Genomic DNA, 18,858 nt, shown 5'->3' with positions numbered 1-18,858 from the left:
CACCCGACGTCATGTCAGTTTCATTTGATGGCTCTCTTGCGATGGAGAACTTTACGTTCGCAGAGTCTTACTGATCAACACGGTGCCTGATCCTTAGTTAACCCAGATTGCTCGCCAGCTGTGAAGAGGTTGATTGCGACTGTTGCAGGTGAGGAAGGTGAGAGCCGTGCGTTCCTAGTGTGTTGCGCATGATGAGCAGGATCACGGTCAAGTGATCTGCACCGACCACCGACTTCGAAACTAGAATGCGTCAACCCTGAGACGCGCCCCTCAATCAAAACTATAATACGCATCCTCTATTCTTATCTGATCACTTCTTAACCAGAAAAATGAATAGGGAGATTCCAGGGTTCTACTATGGTAAATGACGTGGTTCTATCTTCATCCGGTGCATCGATCATTGACCGCTCAATAGACCCCGAAAAGAAAAAGTACTTCAAGATCCAGGCCAATCACAAGGCCACTCCAGGGTCGCAATACACCCAAGATACGGTCAAGCGGAAGCGCGTAGACCAGGAGGTAGGTGTTCACCCTTTTCAGGGACTCCTACAACCTACTTACCTTTTAATAGAAGCGCCAAAGGAAAATCCATCTGACCAAAAGAGTTACGAAAGAGAAAATCAAAAGAGCCGCTTTTCTGTCAAACCCTCTACTGGGAGTGCAGAGGGAGATTGGTTCTGAACTTGTATCCTCCAGCATCCGACAAGAGCAGAGGAGCGTGATTTACGCAAGCCAGCTTCGTCGAAACCAACTTCACCAATTTGAGCCGTGGCCTGATGAGTATACCATCAAGCATGTGCTGCGCAACAAGCGCTCAGGCATCTTGATAGCCAGTAAGCTGTTCCCTACGTAGAGGTTATTCCACCGATACAATCTAACAACTCAAAAGGTGGCCATCGTGGTGGTGAATCGTCTGTTTCGTAAGCTCAACCTTCCGTCCTGCGCGGTCGTGTATCCGGCAAGCTAATCGCCAACCAAGGGTATGCTTCCCGGATTGCGACCAAGATAAATGGACATATAATCGCACGATGGAGCGCGTCCTTTTCAAAGAGCCATACAGAGTATATTTACCAGCACCCGTCCCTATCACAAACACACACTAACTCGCTCCCTGCAGCTTTCCTCCGTCTCACTAAGCCACACCGGCTACCTACTGTACGAATCAAGGACACCATCCCCCATCCTGTGATTGCTAGATAGCTGACAGGATTAGGGCGACGATGGATAGCGGTCCGAACGGCGATTCATTCCTGGCGCCGCGAATGCTGCCCGATCCCGACGAAGGTGGAGATTACCGGTGGCCCACGTCGTGTACGTACCTAGGTGGCAAGCCCACACTTTCAGTCGTTGCACCACAACGATCAAGCTTGCTAACTTCCGACCTATTACGATCCAGTTTACCATCCAATACGTCTCCGCACATCATCATCCCTATGGTGTTCGTCCGCTTGCCCAACCGGGGAGATGCCGCTCTTCGCCGTCGGGACCTCGGACGGACTATACACACTAGAGGGATTTGGCAGCTACTGGGCATTGTCGAAGAAGTCCTTTCCGAACGACATACTAACAGGAAAACCGATCCTACATCGCCGAGTGGACTCTTCCCATGCTATCGTCACGAGTGTCGAATGGCTCTCATCCGATGTAATAGCCGCCGGTCTCAAAGACTCGGCTATATTCCTCCACGACCTGCGCAGCGGAGGCAGCGCAACCCGACTCCAACACCCTCACGCAGTTACCAAGATGCGAAGAGTAGACCCTTACCGGATCGTCGTGGCTGGTATAAACTCGGTACGTGTTCCACCCACACACCGGCATATACCTTGATGAGTATCGTGTCTGACATTAAGATTCGAACTGCAACAGCTCCAAATGTACGATATCAGATACCCGGCCAACGGCCTCCAACGCAATCCACAACCCAACAAGAAACACCACACATCGACTAAGCCTTATCTTACATTTGCGGACTACTCACCTGAAGGAATACCGGATTTCGACATCAGCTTGGAACTTGGGCTCCTCGCTAGCGGTGTGTTACCCTCTTACCTCTACCTTCCCCCTCTCTCTTCAGCTATTCTACCTACCCCGAGTGGACGATGAAATGATCTACTGACACTTCACTCTAGCATCCGACGAGCGCAAGATCCAGCTCTTCTCTCTCCGTACCGGTTCACAAGTCTCGTCACCACTATCAGGCTATCAATACGCAAATTCCATTTCCTCAGTCTGCTTCGAGCCCGGAGACGGTTCCCTACATGGACCCCAAACACCTAGCTTATTAGTCTGCGCGCAAGCTACGGTGGATGAATGGATATGGTCGAATACGCCAAAGACGAAATGAATACATTCATGTGGCCAAGAAAAGGAAAAACAATGCTCTATTCAAATGCAACGCTCATTGGGAATATAACTAGAAATACATGAGTCAAGAATGGATGAATGAGCATGAACACAAAACCCAGATTGGTTCCAGATTGCATGCGTCACAATTATATCCCATCCATCGAGGAGGCAGGGGGGATGTTAATCCAACCCTCCGGCCAACCATTCGCCAACCTCGACGCCTACTGTCTTGGCCAACTCTCCGATCCAATCGCCCGAGACATTGACGCACCATTTCTCGCCAGCATCCGAGGTCGTGTTACCGCTACTTAACCCTCCTGACCCGAGCCCCATGCGACCGCCGCTATCGCGACCTGCCGCTGGCACCACGAGCCGTAACCGACGTAATGTAGCAAGCTCCGCATATATCGCATCGGAAACGGCCGCTAATCGGATGGGGTTTGCAGGGGGATTGGGGTCAATGGCGTGGTAGATAGCGATCAATCGCTCCAGCGGGAAAGGACGGGCTGTTAGGATCGTGGACGGACCGGTGATACCGGCGTTGCCGCCCACAGCTGAAGTAGTGGCAGAGGAAGTAGCAAAGGCAGACTCCAGAGTCGATTTTGTGATTCGAGTCTTTTCTCTTTTGCCTTTCTTGCTAGGGGTTGACGGGCCTCGGCTCGCCTCCTGCCTATCCTCTGCCTGCGCCCGGGAAAGCACCTTCAACCGTCGTCTGTGATGCGCGCGTTTATTCCGCGCAGACAAGGAAGAGGAAGAGAATTTCGAGAAGAAGATGGTGTCAAGTCGTTGGGGTGTATGCGAGGCAAGGTATGCGGAGGTCAAGATCAAGGTCGGGAAGTAAGGTAGGGAAGGAAGGGGTGAAGGGGCGGAGACGACCGACATTGACGGCTTCGACAATGAGCCATTTGCGGGAGCGGATTCTTCGGTGACAATGTGATGTACAAGAGCGCCTTCGCCTTGATGGCGGAATAAAGCACGGTTTTTGACCAGAAGTCGCGAGAAGTCCCATTCGTTGCTTCCTCCGGGCGGGATATCGCCGTTGGTAATAGGAGCAACGAACTGAGGCCAAATCTTCTCACATATCGATTTGAACGTAGGAATCGAACTCGCCGTAGGCCCAACCAGGGAATCATAGATAGCGGACACAAAATGCGGATATAATCTCGAACCAGCCCCATCGTCCAGGCCACTCACGACCGGCGGCCCAGCATTCAAGATAATGGTAATCGCCTCTTTGCGCGTATACGGCGGAAAGCTAATATGCGGAACACCCGCAGCCTGAAGAAACAGCGGCCGCGGACTAGAGCTGAGGATAAGGACGACACACAGGGACGGAATCTGCGGAGTAAACAATCACCTCATTAGCAAGGACTCTCCACCAACAAAACGAACTAGAAGAAAAAACAAACAAACACATACCACTTCTCCCAACCTCGCCAGCGCAGACAACAGCGTATGCGGAGCTTCACGCTGCTTATCTATCCCATCCAAAACCAGCACGAACTTGCCCTTGTCGTTGCTGCTGTTGCTGTTGCTGTCCGACAACGAAGCAAGACATTCGCCCAGCAGCACAGCCAGAGAGCTAACATGCTCGCATCTTCCCTTGCCGTATTTCTCCCATTCGTCGCGTTTCCCTAGCGCTTCAAGGGTTGCCCAAAGGATCTTCGTTAGGAGGTGACGGCCAGTGATGCATTCGGGACTCCGGACAATAGCATGTGGTACTTCGAGGGCAGCGAGGACGTTGCGGACGATGGTCGTTTTGCAAGTGGCGGATATTCCATGCACGACTAATGTAGATGGGCTGGAGACCCTAGGCTATTCGGTCGCGTTCTATATGTTAGCTGTTTATTCGGGGTTGTTCAAAAGGAATTCGGAGAATCTGGTGGAGAAAACATACGCCGAGAAGACTGGCGAGCTGCCTGGTCTGGAGCTCTCGACAAGGCCATTGTTTGCTGAGCGACCGGCTGATTTCTGATGGAAGCATAGATATGAGTGGTAGGCCCTTGAAGGCCTATATGTTCCCTGATCAAGCTTGAAAAGAGTCGGAGAGGCGTAGAAAAGGAGAATGGTAAACGCGATCTCTCAACTCGAGGTTTCGGCTTTCGCAGCGATCAATGAAGAGAAACGCGGGTAACGGTCATACAGAGTCACGTGTTCCATACATGCTTTTACCAGGACTCTTCCGAACACATCTGGTACTGCAAATGCGAAGGAGTTTCCGATCGAGTAATACTTTTAGAATTACGGAAAGAGTAATGAATCACTAAATAACATCTTGATTGCCTAAAATATGGGTACATCTAATCTACTGGTACTGCTGATGGAACAGGCGGGAAAGGATGTAAAGCATCAGACACCGCAAAGCTGGTTATCCCAACCTGCAACCAACGGAGTGCAAGATTTGCGCAAGTTGGATCCGAATTTGATAACACAAGGGTAGTCATAGGCATCATTCGCAGTCTGTTCCAACTTTACCATCCATTGCTTCATCCAGAAAATCAAGAACAGCTGCGCCAAGCGAGCCATGCAGACAGGCAAAGCCTTCTCCCGATGCAAGTGTCGAGATAGCAGGATTTGGTAGATAGAAACAAAGAGACACAAAAGAAGAGGGGGCTAGAAGCACAATTGGGAAGCGAGGACAAATATGAAACAGCAGTCTCTGCTCCTTATCAGACCAGTAGCTTGGTTGACGGAGATGAACTGGTAGGCAAAAAGAAAAGAAGAAAAAAAAGAAAACATGTAGGATAAGAAGTAAAAGACATTCAAAAGGTATGGTCATCAAATGGGTGCTAAACGAAGCTCCAAGGCATCGAAAGAATACAGGACATCAAATGAAGTGCAGTAAATGGCTTTATCATCGTTTACATCTTCTCATCAGATATGATCCGAATATGCAGAAAGATTGCATAGAAATAAGATCTTGTCTTCGTATCGGGAATTCTGGTCTTTTCAGTTTGCTGACAATATGTCATCGGGGCCGTGAGTCATGAAGATCGTAGCGTCGTCGCACTATGAGTACAATTCAATGAAGAAGGACGGGTGAACCAAAGCGCTGCGTAATGAATCAGAAGTACGCATACAACTGACTTTGAGCACCAAGATTGCCGTTGGCTTGCGGGACAGCTGAAGCAAAAATAGCCTCGCTAGGTCCGCCAGACGGAGCGTTGGAACCTGTCGTGGAGCCAGCGGTGGGACCAAAGTTCTGATTTCCAAACTGGGAACCGACTGGGAAAGGGTTGTGTTGATACATGAATGACTTCTGTGGTCCTTGAAGGGGACCCGGAAGCTGGGCGGAGTTCATTTCGTTAGGCGTCACTTGCCCGCTGGTTGCGGCACTTCCCCTTCCTGAGCTTTCGGATGCCATGATCTTACCAGCAATACGACGGCCATGGGGGGTTTGACGGATAGAAGGCAATATGGGACGGATGCAATCAACAATCCGCGCTCTAGTCTCAGCATCGGCAAAGTCCATGGCGGTTTGCACCACATAGTTCGCAAATGAGTCACGGAGCATCTTCTCAAGTTCGGCTCCTGCCAGCATTTCATCGATCATCTGACGCCGAATCTGGAAGTCCGCAGTACGAAGGCACTTCTCGATGACATTCGAGCTGAACTTCTGCTTGGACAGAGCGGGTATGTTGCCTCGGAAATTCTGGCACAAGGGCTCGGTGAAATGAGGCTCAGCAAGGTCCAAAATATATTGCACAACGTAGTTTCCGAAAGGATCTTGTACAAGGGCAAATGCATTTGCAGTGATTTGAGCAATGAGGCGCGCTTTTTGATCACCAGACGCATGGTCAATGCATCGTTGCAGAACGCAACATCCATGGCGATGAGTGCCGACAACCACGCAGTTGGCACCAACGGCATCGTAGATGAATTGAGCGTCCTCAGCAGAGAGACGGTTGAGACACTTTTGGATCACATGGTTCCCGTTGAGATCCTGAACCAGTTCGACAACATGGTCCTCTAGCGAATGGATGACCGTTTGGGTTTGTTCAGCGGTAGAGATAAACTCGATCATCTTTTGGAGCGCCCTGGTACCGTGCTGATTAAGAGCAATCTTAACGAGCTGATGAGCAGCGTTGTTGATCAAGTCAGTACGCTGTTCATCATTGGAATATTCAAGCAATTTCTGGCACAGGTAATTGCCAAACGGATCTATTTACGGTTAGTGAAAGCTCTTGCGACTTGGGGTTGTGGTTGCCAAACAAACCTGTCATGAGTTCAACCACATGGAGGCGTGTTTCCTCAAAGATCATTTGTACATGCTCCGGATTACGCTCTTCCAATTTTCTCTGCAGGTATCTGCAACCGTGTTGGTCCTTGCAAAGGCCATACAACTCGCCTTTATAATGCTCAAGCGGGAAGTTGGTGAAGCGAGAGAGCTGAGCGCTATCGTTATCGCCGCTGCGTCGGGAGGTAACGCTTTTGGCCGAACCTTCAGGCATGCGATAAGTGCCATAGGGAGCATACCCAGCAAAGGGAGCTGCGGCATTGTAGTTCTGGATCTGACCGCTAACCTGCACTGGAGCGCCCATGTAGGCTTGAATACCATACCCATAGAACGGCGCCTGGAATGGGGTCAAAGTAGTTGGTGCGACAGTACTGCTGCTATTGGCAGGTCCGGTGGTGATTGGTGGACCGAAAGGTGTGGCACTAGCTTGCAGAGTAGTCTGCTGGGCCCGGGTCCCCTGCAATCTCGCTTCATCGCGTTCAGGCGATTCCCTTTGCTGGCGGGAGTTCACATGGTTAACAGCAGGAATCCGACCAAGGTTGGCATTGTGTTGAATCTGTTCGGCATGCGTCTTAGGAGGAGTGACGGCGGCATTGAAAGGCTCGCCTTTGACTGTGGGCAGATCGTTGGTCGAGTATGAAGACTGCAAGGATGCAGGTCTGCTGGAAGCAGTAGCTGTCAGGTTTTCAGAATTGTCCTCGGCGCTGTAGAGCAGGTTCGCCTCCAGCGAATGTCTGGCAGCATGACGAGCAGAGTTCGAAGAATGAGCATGATTCTCATCATTTTGGTTACCAAGCTGACGGAACATGTTCAGAGCGTTTTGTGGCATGCTCTGGTGAGTAGTGCGGTGCCGACTGTGAGTGTTCCAAGTCTCGGGGTTGGGAGTACGTGAATTGGCGAGGTCCAGGGCGTCCGAATTCGCAGACAGCTTGGCCTTATCATTAGCATAATGTAACTTTCGCCCGTCTTGTCTGAACTTACCAGGCCTGAGTCGTCTCTGCGAGACAGGGTCGGGAACTTGTCGTCAGTGTCAGTCAATTTAAGGATACTCTTGAAGTCAGGTGTCGGAATCCTGTCCTCGTCCTTCAAAGTCGCCCGGTCGTCTTCGTTATGAAACAGATATTTGGAAGCATTGAATGACTCCAAACCGGACGAACTGTTGAAGCCCGATAGGGTTGGACGGATCTGCGATCCTAAGCCTGTAGAAGGCATCGAGTAGCGATGAATACTGAAGATGTTATTAGTGAGGGTTGGCTGAGCAGATGATGAGGTAGATAGTAGCAAGGGTTGGGGGCTGAGCTCAGTTCAAGTAGTGTTGAGTTTATAGAAGTGAGGGTAGTGTGAGATGTGAAGAGAATGGGAGATGAGGATTCTTGGAAGAAGAGGGAGGCTGCGGCCCTATTTATGCACCTTCAACAGGAGCGAGTGTTGCAGCACGCCGGACCAGGACAGGGAGGCTGATGAATAGGAGATCAAAGGAGGGCGCAGGGAGAACAACAAGAGTTACTTACGATGGGCCTGGACGGAAAGGTGAAGTAGGTTCTTGAGTGAAGTCCTCCTTCTCTGAGTTCCTTCGAGAACCAGGAACAGAGTGAACGGAGAAACGATTGGTTGGTGTTTGAGCAGAGTTGTGATTCACCTGGCTCGGCGGAGTAGTGACCTGAGCAGGTGCAAAGACATTGAAGAAACCGGGAGAGGAAGTAACACTTGAAGTTGAGAACCGAGTAGGGCGGGTGAAAGCAGGATAGTTGTTCTCACGGTACTCTGGGGGTGTTGTAGGTTCGCTGACAGGGCCAGACATGCCAACTTTGGCTAGGTTTTCAGCAATGCGCTCCAAATCTTGCTTTTCTTTCTCATGTTGCATGTCTAAAAGCTTCATGTCCTCTTCAAATCTCCTCCTTTGTTCACGCATGTACTCAATGTGCTGGCGCTTCTTTTCAAACTGTGATGGTGTCAGAGGCGATTTCAATAGTCTCAAGTCATCAATAAGCATGTGAACGCATGTCTGAGCACTCCACAAACGGAAGTGGGTCATGGTGAAGCCATTCTTCCAGTGGATCCTCAAAAGATAATCGAAGCAACAAAGATAAAAGTGGAGCACCAAAGCAAACCGTATCCAGGTAGCACAAGACAAGCGAAGATCTCAGCGCTAACAGAGCAAAGACCTCATGTATAGCTGGGTATGTGCATCGGGGACTTCAGTGACGTGGCTAAGCTTACCGATGAAAGCAGATCCAGATGATCTGGAGCCGGGAGCTGAGAGCTGCTCCCGAGATGGTTCAAATGACTCCAGGAAGCAAGCTTGCTGGAATCGGTTGTAAATCGGCGCTGAAGATTCCCACGGACATCGCCCGAGGGTCGCGAGAAAGCCGAGACGAAATTGGAGTGGCCCGGGGAGAGCGAGTTATAGCCGGGGAAAGCGGACTCCGAGGGAGGCGACCTTGGGGAAGGGAATCGCAGCTCATCGAGGCGTTCACTAAGTCCGTTCTTGAATGCCATGGTGGGCAGATTGTTCGGGACGGAGAGCACACTGGACTGATATCATCAGCAAGCCATAACGAGTCAGCAGTCAGCTTATATCAGGATGGGGGGGTGGATGGTGCGAGGCTTAAAAAGGCAGCGATAAGACGATCGTCATCCTTTGGGGCGATTGCAAGCAAAGCAAAAAGCCGAGGATAGAGTACAGGAACCAAGGAGTTGGGAAGGATGAGTTGGTTGGCGGTGTGCTGCTCCAGATAACGGGCAATGTACGGAGTAAGGGGACCCAAGAGGGGCTGAGGGGTGATTTGGCGGAGAAGATCTCGGAAAAGAACAGCGACTTACACGCAATGAACGCCTCGAGAGGTTAAATTCTCAGGAACAGAGAAAAAAAGACTTTTTGCTGCCCACGATTTTTGTGTGCACGCAAGTAAGGACCGGTTGATGGGGGGAAGTTGAGAGCCGTCCTCCCGCCTAGCAATGCGTTCCTGACGGTGCGGAGATCAATGATGGTGGTGGAATCACAGGGGCGCGGTGGTCGTCGGTATTGCTTGACCCTACGCTTTCTCGGGATCGAGAGCAGCGTGGACCAGCAAGGAGAATAACGAGCGAACGAACACTAAGGAGATGGGGGAGAGGGAAATAACAATGGAGAAGGAAAGATAAATTGTTGTACAGGGAGCTCTGGAGTCCAAGAGGGAAAGGGAAGAAGAAGGGGGAGGGGAGGGGGGGGGGAAAGGCGACAAGAAGAGTGGGAAGCGAGAGGGGAAGAAAGACGAGGCGTGGGCGGCTGGGAAAAGCAAGCGGGGAGCCTGTAAGTTGTCTAGTTGCTAAACTCGACTCGTTTGGGAAGCGGAGCGTGAAAGCTGCTTGGGAGGATGGGCGCGATACTACTACTACTAGTCTGTCTGCCCCCTTCCCGACAACTTTCCTGGGACTGAGCTCCCCGGTCGTCTGTCTCTAAACTACCCTGTCAATCCATTTATTAAGTGCATGGGCGAGAACATATTCCCCCCTGGGACTAACCGTGGACATGGCAAAATCAATTCCAGTATTTACAGTCTCTCTGACTCTTTGTACCGCTGTGTAGATTGCATCATCCCTCTTTCTCTTTCGTTTTCCGACCGTAATCTTCTAGTAATTCTACGACGTTTTGCCCTAACTCCCTTTTTCAAGCTCCGAAATCTCGAAGATCTCCGGAGGAAAGAAAAAAAAAAGTAAACTGCCTTTGTACGTACCAAGACCGAGCGCGTCAAATTCTACCAGGCGTGCGTGATGAAATACGAAGCTGGTAAAATAGAAAAAAAAAAAAAAAGAAAAGAAAAGAAAAAACAAAGAGCCCATTCATCACCCGTTACGATTGTTATTAATCAAATGCCACCCCTCCCGAAGCTGGTGAGCTGTCTTCCTCTGATGACAACCAACTTTCTGGTCGATCATTTGCTTTTCGGGCGGATCATGAATGAATCGTGACCTCCGGCCCCGTGATTGGAGCTTAGATCTCTGACTTAAAATGCTACTGCACGACTTGTTGCGTTGGGACCAGTAGTAGCCCCTGGGTAGGTACAGTTATCCCACCCGGGAATTGGGTTTGCAGCATCTCAAAGAACATGGATGGATTCTTTGTCCGGTTTTCTTTCTCGCACTCTAGCTTCCCTCTTCATGACCTGGTATCTTGATTATTGAGGTCCTCGGGCATGGCAGGAGTTCTTACGATCGCAGATCAGCGTCAACATAACTGATGATTTAATGATTTCCTCCCTGCTGGACAGCGGCGCAAGGAGCATCCCCTGTTGGGTGTGCTGGTCGAGAGCGTGGCCTCTGCAAGTGTTTCTGCATCAGGTGGGGACACCGAGTTGATTAGGGACGAAGGATGTGACGGCGGATCACGCCCTAGCCACCGCACGTACCTGGGCCAGAGCATACCCTAAAAGACGAAGTTGGGCTCACAGATCACCTACCTACTTTGTCTGCTTCATCGACTCCAGAGTCATGGGCGAGTAAGATTTCCGGGGCTAATAGCGGCTGCGGTGCAAGTCATAGTTGCAACACTATTATTCTATTATTATTTCATTTCCTTACATCTTTGTTTTCGTCTTTTTTCAGTTGCTAAAACTTTCCCTCCCCCAAATGGAAGGTTCCTTCCTTCGGCGATAAGATAAATGTCTTGTGTTTTAGGTCTTACTGGCGCATGGATCTGCGACATTATTAACGCTCGAAGACTAACCAAATGGACTTTGTATGTATATTATTGTGATTACGGGGTTACTCACCTTCTTCGAGGGTAGTACCAGAAAGTCAATATTTACGGATTGCCACGCGCGTCCCAAAACGTACGTGACGGACAGTTTGTTTGGTAGGTTGGGGAGGCCGGTAACCTCCTTTACCATCCTTGGCCCGATCCCTGAGGAATCGCTGCGAATTTTCTACTGGTGCCACTCGTGGTGGGCTATTTGGTGTGAACCAGGGTTTATAGCCGGATAACCTAACAATGATTCCCAAGCACTGAGAGTGCGGTCAGCCAGATTTCCATGGATCAGTCAAATCAACGTAATCTCCGCCCAGGTGATCTCGACCGATTGAACGTTGGGTGTGTGTCAGTGTAATAAAACATGGCGGCAAATCGCCGTGGTTTTGAATACCCATAGACAATAGTAATTAGGGTAACGTGACTGTCTCATCGCACGGACGATGGCCAATCGATCCCGATGCGTGAATCCCTCCATGTCAAGTCGAACGGCCCTGGGATGACTGACAGCTGCTGATTGGTGCGGCAGGAGAGAAGCGGTGTACAACCATCCAGGGAACACCAGGCGATGCTGATCCATCCGTCTTCGATGGGAGGTGGTCTCCTTGAACAGCCCCTTCTGGTCGGCTGCCGTGATTTTCTACAAGACTCTCCATTACGGGGCCTGAACCCAACTGGAAATGTCCTCACGCTGGGCAGAGCCCAGCCTTAGGGCCATTTGTGGGGTATTCTAAATGCTTCGCGAACCGTAGTACAGAGCACAAGACAGGTCGCTGATGGGGCCGTTACGGCATAGGAACATGGTAAAGCCCCCGGCGGTGGGGTCTAATGATTAGTATTCAAAAATTTGCGAAGTTGAATACTCAGCATAACTTTGCTCTGCCGAGATTCGTTCGAATGGGATAGGATGATAACAGTCCTTGCTGGTGATGACGATCCTAAATTGTTTAGATAGGGACTTAACTAGTCGCTTGTTGGGTACTTCGCATGAGTCATCTTTCAGACAACTTCGGAAGCTAAGCACGACGGACCTATCTGAGGTCGGCAGATGAGAGATGAGCCCATCAGTAGTACCCACAAGATCCAGGGACGAAGCCCGATTTTATGCTAGCCACTGTTGAACTACTTACCAACCACTGTTGAACACCCTAAATGTACCCCTCCTTCTGAACTAATGATAGTTTTCAGTGTTGATGGATCCGTCTGCTGGAGAGCATGAGAAAGCAAGACACACTTGGACGGAGCTCTGAATGATGATAGCGTCTAGTACTTCTCTAGCCTTGGACTGACGAACTAAGTCTCCGCGCTACTGAGTAGTTGGTCTGACGGTCATCTTAAGCGTGATGTGTTTCAGATGGGTTCGCCACCGCCAACGCAGGGATGTTCGCGTACGGTAGGTATCTGACGAAGGTTGAGAGACAAAGTGGGAAGAATTAAAAAGGCAGGAATATTGTATACAAATCGGATTAAGCATACCTTTTTTTTATTTATTTTGCCAGTAATCCAAGACTGCGGTTAACCTTGTGATCAAGAGATAACAATTGCTAGTCTGCATGTCACGATCCTCAAGGAAATACAAGATAATCAATCATCCATTTCCGTTTACCGATTGTGAGAGAACGGTAATTTTACCCCCCACCAAAGGTGAAATCGCCTCATTATTTCATCCAGTACACTGCACAAAGTACTGTACCTACAGGATAATACCTGCTAATGGCCCCCATGTCCGATGGCTGCAGGAATAGGTCCGAGGGCCATGAAACAGCGAGCCGGCGCTTCTTGCTAAGAGCAACTGCGCTCATGGTCCATGTCTTCTGGAACTGGCTTGCGCGTGACTCTCCATATTGTTAGTCCCCAATACCACTCACCATGGACGTCACTGGGCATGTCTACGCCATGAATTGATAAGACTGTCGATCTCACGTGATGTTGCGAATGGTCCGACATGGTACTTTTACTCCTGATGGTGGATCCATCCTTTGGAGGGGCATTTCGCCGCTCCGCATTGTGCTTTGGCTACTTTGTATGTGGTTGCCCACTAATCGCCGTGCCTGAAATTCGTCGAATGGAAACCTTTCCGATGGAGTGGTTCGACTGCCAAGTGGCAATGGCTTCTAAAATTGCGGTCAAGAGAAAGCCCACCGCCTCAAACATACTTTGTACACAGTAGTGCCTTCTCAAGTATCATCTCCCCACATGCTCCGCAGATGACTGAATTGATCTGTCGCCAACTTCTACCCACCTTTCAATCTCATGGGCCATTCCAATTGCCTGGAATATGCAGTCTGCATCCATGAAGCCAGTAACAGCTGTACTCCATACACCTACTCCAACCAATTTGGTACCGGATACCTCCAGCTCCGAAATGGGCAAAGACATAATTAATTATTCCCTGAAGACTGGACATGTTGTTGCCCAACCCCGCAAACTACGGAGGTTAGCCGACAGTGCAGCCAAAATTGCAGCCCTGCTTTCGAAAAGAAGACAATGGCTCCTAATGAATGCTGCCAGAATTTCGGCCCTCTAGTGTTCATCCGTTTCATCTTTGTGGTCGTTGTGAAGTACTCAAAATGGTCCTCACATTATAGCAGCACCTCTAACAGTAGCTGCGGATGCAATTTCCCAAATGTATGGTCGTTGATTGGGGCGTCATTTGCTGGCACCTGACTATCAACCAATTTGACAGTATGGTCTTTAGCTACTGCAGCCATATGGCATAGCTGGTAGTTTGTTACCATACGACAGAAGAAGCTAGAACTAAATGAGTATTATCCCAATGCACCGCATAATTGGTATTCCTTGCGGTAATTTCGGATTTCCCGCGACATTTTCGATGGTGTTCTGTCAAGACCAGTCCACGGAGGTCACGTATTCACCTGACGTGCTCCCACAGTTGGAGCATGGCGATTATCTGCAGACACAGACTTGAGTTGTACAAGAGCACAGACGTGTTGGTCTGCCAGAATTCTCCGTGTACCGGCATCTTCGACTATCTGTGGAGACAGTATCCTGGCTAGATGCAGCTGATACAGCTACTACTCGGGGTCATGCCTGATAAGCTAACCAGACCTTGTCACCCTTCTTTTTAAAGTGTACCAACGGGTAGGAGATACCAATCGTCAAATATGGATTTGGCATTCACGCATATATCACCTAGATTTGCAGGTGTATCTGGCAGGCTATTCATATTTCAGGCATCAATGACGCTCGGATGACCGGTATAACCTACTTCGTGCTTGAGTTGCCTCAAGTGAATGCAACAAGGTGGCTGCACAAGCTGCGCGGATAATCTATATCGAATGGGCTGTAAATCACAGGCTATGCGGCTTTGTATTACTAGAATGAGAACGATGACTACTAACAAGACGCTTTAGATAGACTGCCCGACTTGACGTTAACCGCGCTCTTCACCAAAAAAAATCATTTTGCATCGTTCCGTATTGATTGTGTTCTGAGAATCTGGGGTATTTTTAGAATTACCTCAATGTCTCTTCTGCCATATGATGGGTGGATGATGCATCTATGGTTGATGAAGCCATCCGTACCATAGCCTGACAATACCATCAAACAGCCTGACCAGCATACACGTTATGACATTGCAGCCAAATTTTAAATGGCACAGCCCAAAGTCGTGACATCCTTACTAAGGAAATGCGGGGACTATTGCACAATCAACTTTCAAAATCCCGCTGCGTCCCCATGAAGGAACAATGGTGGAAATTACTGCCCTTGAACACACCAGATAAAATACAGCAGCTGCTGAGACTTCCGGTGAGCAATGGTTTCTCTGACGCAGCCGTATCTGTCTCTAACCCTTTGGGTCCTCATTTGGCAGATGAGCCTGCATCAATCTAATCATACTATAAACTCAGGCGTCTCCATCGTTTACAATAAGGCATCGGGAAACATGGAACCCGAATGATTAGCCGCATGATACCTTCGGGCATACTAACATGTTTTTCTATATTGCAGTTACAGGGAGGCAAAAGAAAAAAGTAATCGACCACTTTCGGTAATTTCGACGAACGCCTGCCCAAATGATGGCTTATTTGGCACAGGGTCTGAGAGCCCACCGTGGCCATCAAAAGATGTAGCTCATCGAAAATGATGACTGAATCATGGGTGACCGAATAATGTAAGTGCGGGAAGATATTCAGACTTGCTAGTACATATCATCCTTTCGTTTGCCATGAGTTCGCTCATTAACAAGACGGGGTAACCATGTAAATAGGCACCATGTAGGATGGTAGTAGGGCACCTTGGCTATCAAGGCAGCCTATCCGGCAAGGACATTTTATTTGATTGGCAGCTTGACCAGATATCATCATATTCCGCGCGCGCGTTCTATGTGAGTGCCACCGGTTACAAACGGAAAAAGCATGGGCAATAAACAAATCACTCGATCTGCTGACTGGCTACACATTATCCAAGAGCCTCGACATAGTACATCATGCAGGCTTGATAATAATTCGAAAAGGCAGCATATTGCCAGGCAAGATTAGAACTGCCTCAGGCATTCGCCTTAAACCCCGCAAATGACAGCCGCTTCGACTGGGAGTCAGCTCAATCTACGAAATCTGCAGTCGCGGTGCTCAAGCCTCTGAAATTCACGGGCTATCTGCAAAAAAAGAATGGTTTTCCTTCTTGAGAAAGTCCTCTCGTGACCTGAACGGAGAATTCCTCAATTCACTCGAAACCTTGGACCTCATGAAAGCCTGATACCATCTTTTTCGATACCGCTAGCCTTCAGGCTGCCCTGCGAGAAAGTCGTTTGAAACATACCAGCGATATCAGAGAGCCGTTTCACTCGGAGGTGTAGGTAGTACAACTTTTTGAGCAGACTCCCAATGCTGACCGCTTCACACACACTCAGGATTGTCAGTAGTTAGTAGTATGCCTCTGCATTAAGCCGCCTAAGTCTTCCGTTATTCTTCTTCATCTCGAAACCTCAGCAGTGGTATCATATATGCATTTTCTACTATCTAGCATGTATGAAATTGACCAGCTTCAGCATATCTATAGACAAATCAATAATATCTGCTACATCAAATTGTGATATCACTTGTGAATTGAGGTTCCTGTCCCTGATCCTTTTTGTCGAAAGATGACGTAGTTGAGATATAGGAAAGACTTTTCAATGAAAGATCATGGTTCGAGGGGCATATGATCTATCACTTCAATGCCACATTTCGTCACCCCGGAATGGCGTTTGCACGTACCCTCCCAATTCCCTCCGCGAAGTTGTATCATTTAACATTCCTAATATTCTGCATCTACCCAGAAAGTCGGCCCATAGCAGATGCGAGGGACATATGCATCTAACATGACATTTCCTACGGCTGTAATTCTCGACGGAACACAGTCCCGGGAAGTCGCTTATGTGGAGTATCATAAATACGAAAGGTGGATTTTAGTTTTTGGAGCTCTAGAAACAGCCTTGTGAGGTGCTACGGATAACCATCCCAAGTTACTTTAATAAAGCTAAGCATTGGCTATCACCTCCTAGTAATTATCTCAATTCCCATCATGACAATGAGCATTGAAAGTAATAATAACGCAGGAAATGGGATGGCCGAACGAATCCGGGGTCCAGACTGGGGTCGATGGTGGGGCGGCGTGGGGTCTGGCCTGTGAAATGGTCTCACTCTCACTTTTATTATAAGTTAAACCAAACAGCTTATGACTCGAGTGGTTATTTGTAGTTCGTCTTAGTGGCTTTCTTCATGTTTCCAATCTTTGACACTCCCTTCTCACCTTGCGTCTCTTGCACGGCATTGTGTGCTATTTGTCAATTGACCTCATAGAAGCAACCAACGCCTATCACGAGGCCCTAATGATACAATTACACAAACCCCCCTAGTTACGTTCTGGCCAGTATACTGTGCTCATGCGGGGGCTGCTGTTTAAGTAAGGATCTATTCTCTTTAGGCGAGCCATTTTTTACAACATTGACAGAAGTTTCATAGAATGATGACTGGCATCATTGGGCCTGTCACGGTTATGAACAGCTTCGTTTCACAATTCGGCAGCCAATCATCAACAGTTCATGGCTTGATCGTCTCTTCCATCCTGTTTCCAGCCGCAGTTTCTTCCTTCTAGGCGGGGCATCTAGCGGACAAACCGGGAAGGCCAAAGGGCATCAGCATTGGTGCCCTGATCTTTGCGATTGGAGCAACTTTGGAGGCGGCTGCTGTGCATATCGGGATGTTTGTTGTGGGACGTTGCATTGAGGGTATAGGTGAGGGATTATATCTTGGAGCCCTGGTCGTGTATGTGACTATCCTATGAACTGTGGTACTTTGGTTTCTTGTTTTCTGATTGATCGACAGCTACATTTGCGAAATTTCTCTGCCGAGGGTTAGAGGAGCATTGACGACCGGGCCCCAATTGCTGGTTACTCTGGGGTTGACCATAGGGTTCTTTACATGCTACGGTACTTCTTGTATGAAGTCTTCCTGTTCATGGCGCACGCCTTTCATTATCTTGGCTTGTCTGGCTACTACCTTCTCTGTAGCTTCACTCCTGTGGTTAAATCCCTCACCGAAATGGTTGACCCTCCACGGCCGGAGAGCGGAGGCTACTGCAGTTTGGGACCACCTTGGTATCAGCCAGGCTGAACGTGAAAAGGGTGAGACTGAGCAGACTCAGGGTGTTCACTACTGAGGTTGTTGCGAGTGCTTCCAGCGACAGACATGCTCCGTCCGCATCCCAACGTCAAGACAGATAAGTAGAGCACAAGTTTTTTGATCTGTTTTCCAGAGATGTACGGACACGTACTGTTTTGGCGATGTTTCTCATGTGCATGCAGCAACTCAGCGGATTAGATGGTGTACACTATGTGGGTTTTCCGGCTAAACCTATTGTCATCTCCTGCTGACATTTGCTTTAAGCATGCCCCATTGCTTTTAGAGCAAGTAGGACTAGCTTCTTCAGATGCTAGTTTCTTTGCCTCTGGTAATTCTGCAACAATTATCTTCGCCGTAACCATTCCGGCGCTCATATGGGCGGACAGGTGGGGCCGACGACGCAGCACTATCTACGGTGGCACCGGCCTCGCCGTCACAATGTTCTTGATAGGAGGCCTCTACGCAAGGATGCCGTATACAACTCAACTGGTGCAGGTCGGTGAGTGGTCATTGTCTGCATCTATATTTTTGCAGTCATATATTTTCTCAGCTGGGCAGTTGGCACCAAGATCTATGCAGCAGAGATACAACCACAAAGGACTCGCGCATCGGCCACTAGCCTGGCACATGGCAGCAACCGGGCCGCCAACTTTCTGGTCGCACTGACGACACACATTCTACTGTCAAAGAGCAGCTTTGGTGCATACTTTCTTTTCGGAGGATGCACCCTGATTACGGCATTCATCTGCGCCCTCTTCATGCCCGAAACAAAAGGACGATCCTTGGACGAGATTGAGGAGGCTTTCATATCTATCTCGCTGTCCAAAACACTGTTGAAGGCCTTCAGACCTATTACCCAGACAGCCCAGCGATAATTGACCAGAATTGGGAAGAAACATTATATGTATGTCATGCACATGCAC

General features: G+C 49.1%; 3 protein-coding genes across 3 annotated transcripts; 2 read left to right on the top strand and 1 right to left on the bottom strand.

Annotated features, from left to right (window-relative positions):
* The first annotated feature begins 68 nt into the window (after window positions 1-68).
* BO83DRAFT_373921 (uncharacterized protein) lies at window positions 69-2,403 on the top strand. Its single transcript, XM_025530073.1, has 10 exons — window positions 69-360; window positions 416-519; window positions 572-833; window positions 890-920; window positions 980-1,061; window positions 1,118-1,155; window positions 1,214-1,311; window positions 1,397-1,791; window positions 1,867-2,032; window positions 2,130-2,403. Exons 1-10 carry the CDS (start codon window positions 330-332, stop codon window positions 2,342-2,344), a joined length of 1,422 nt encoding a protein of 473 aa, XP_025393104.1. The 5' UTR covers window positions 69-329; the 3' UTR covers window positions 2,345-2,403.
* A 123-nt stretch (window positions 2,404-2,526) lies between these two features.
* Window positions 2,527-9,082, bottom strand: BO83DRAFT_394625 (putative RNA-binding protein; the record flags this gene model as incomplete). The annotated part of the gene is made up of 7 exons (XM_025533024.1): window positions 2,527-3,684; window positions 3,766-4,147; window positions 5,421-6,507; window positions 6,563-7,511; window positions 7,565-7,811; window positions 8,095-8,525; window positions 8,804-9,082. The coding sequence occupies 7 exons, from the start codon at window positions 9,080-9,082 to the stop codon at window positions 2,527-2,529; spliced, it is 4,533 nt and encodes a 1,510-aa protein (XP_025393103.1).
* A 7,795-nt stretch (window positions 9,083-16,877) lies between these two features.
* Window positions 16,878-18,826, top strand: BO83DRAFT_404563 (putative MFS sugar transporter; the record flags this gene model as incomplete). The annotated part of the gene is made up of 8 exons (XM_025533731.1): window positions 16,878-16,939; window positions 17,276-17,366; window positions 17,409-17,578; window positions 17,639-17,928; window positions 18,041-18,147; window positions 18,200-18,367; window positions 18,403-18,434; window positions 18,486-18,826. 8 exons carry the CDS (start codon window positions 16,878-16,880, stop codon window positions 18,808-18,810), a joined length of 1,245 nt encoding a protein of 414 aa, XP_025393102.1. The 3' UTR covers window positions 18,811-18,826.
* Window positions 18,827-18,858: the final 32 nt, after the last annotated feature.

This window comes from Aspergillus eucalypticola, assembly GCF_003184535.1.
Source record: "Aspergillus eucalypticola CBS 122712 chromosome Unknown BO83scaffold_1, whole genome shotgun sequence".
Classification (NCBI taxonomy): domain Eukaryota; kingdom Fungi; phylum Ascomycota; class Eurotiomycetes; order Eurotiales; family Aspergillaceae; genus Aspergillus; species Aspergillus eucalypticola.
The sequence above is the reverse complement of the archived record's forward strand: the minus strand, read 5'-3'. Positions and strand labels throughout refer to the sequence as shown.

What these genes read in the sequence shown, in the direction of transcription:
- BO83DRAFT_373921 (XM_025530073.1), top strand. Translation starts at nt 330, where the DNA reads ATGAATAGGGAGATTCCAGGGTTCTACTATG. An exon ending in GGAAGCGCGTAGACCAGGAG is followed by an intron (nt 520 to 571) that starts GTAGGTGTTCAC and finishes ACCTTTTAATAG; the next exon opens with AAGCGCCAAAGGAAAATCCA. An exon ending in GGTGGTGAATCGTCTGTTTC is followed by an intron (nt 921 to 979) that starts GTAAGCTCAACC and finishes TCGCCAACCAAG; the next exon opens with GGTATGCTTCCCGGATTGCG.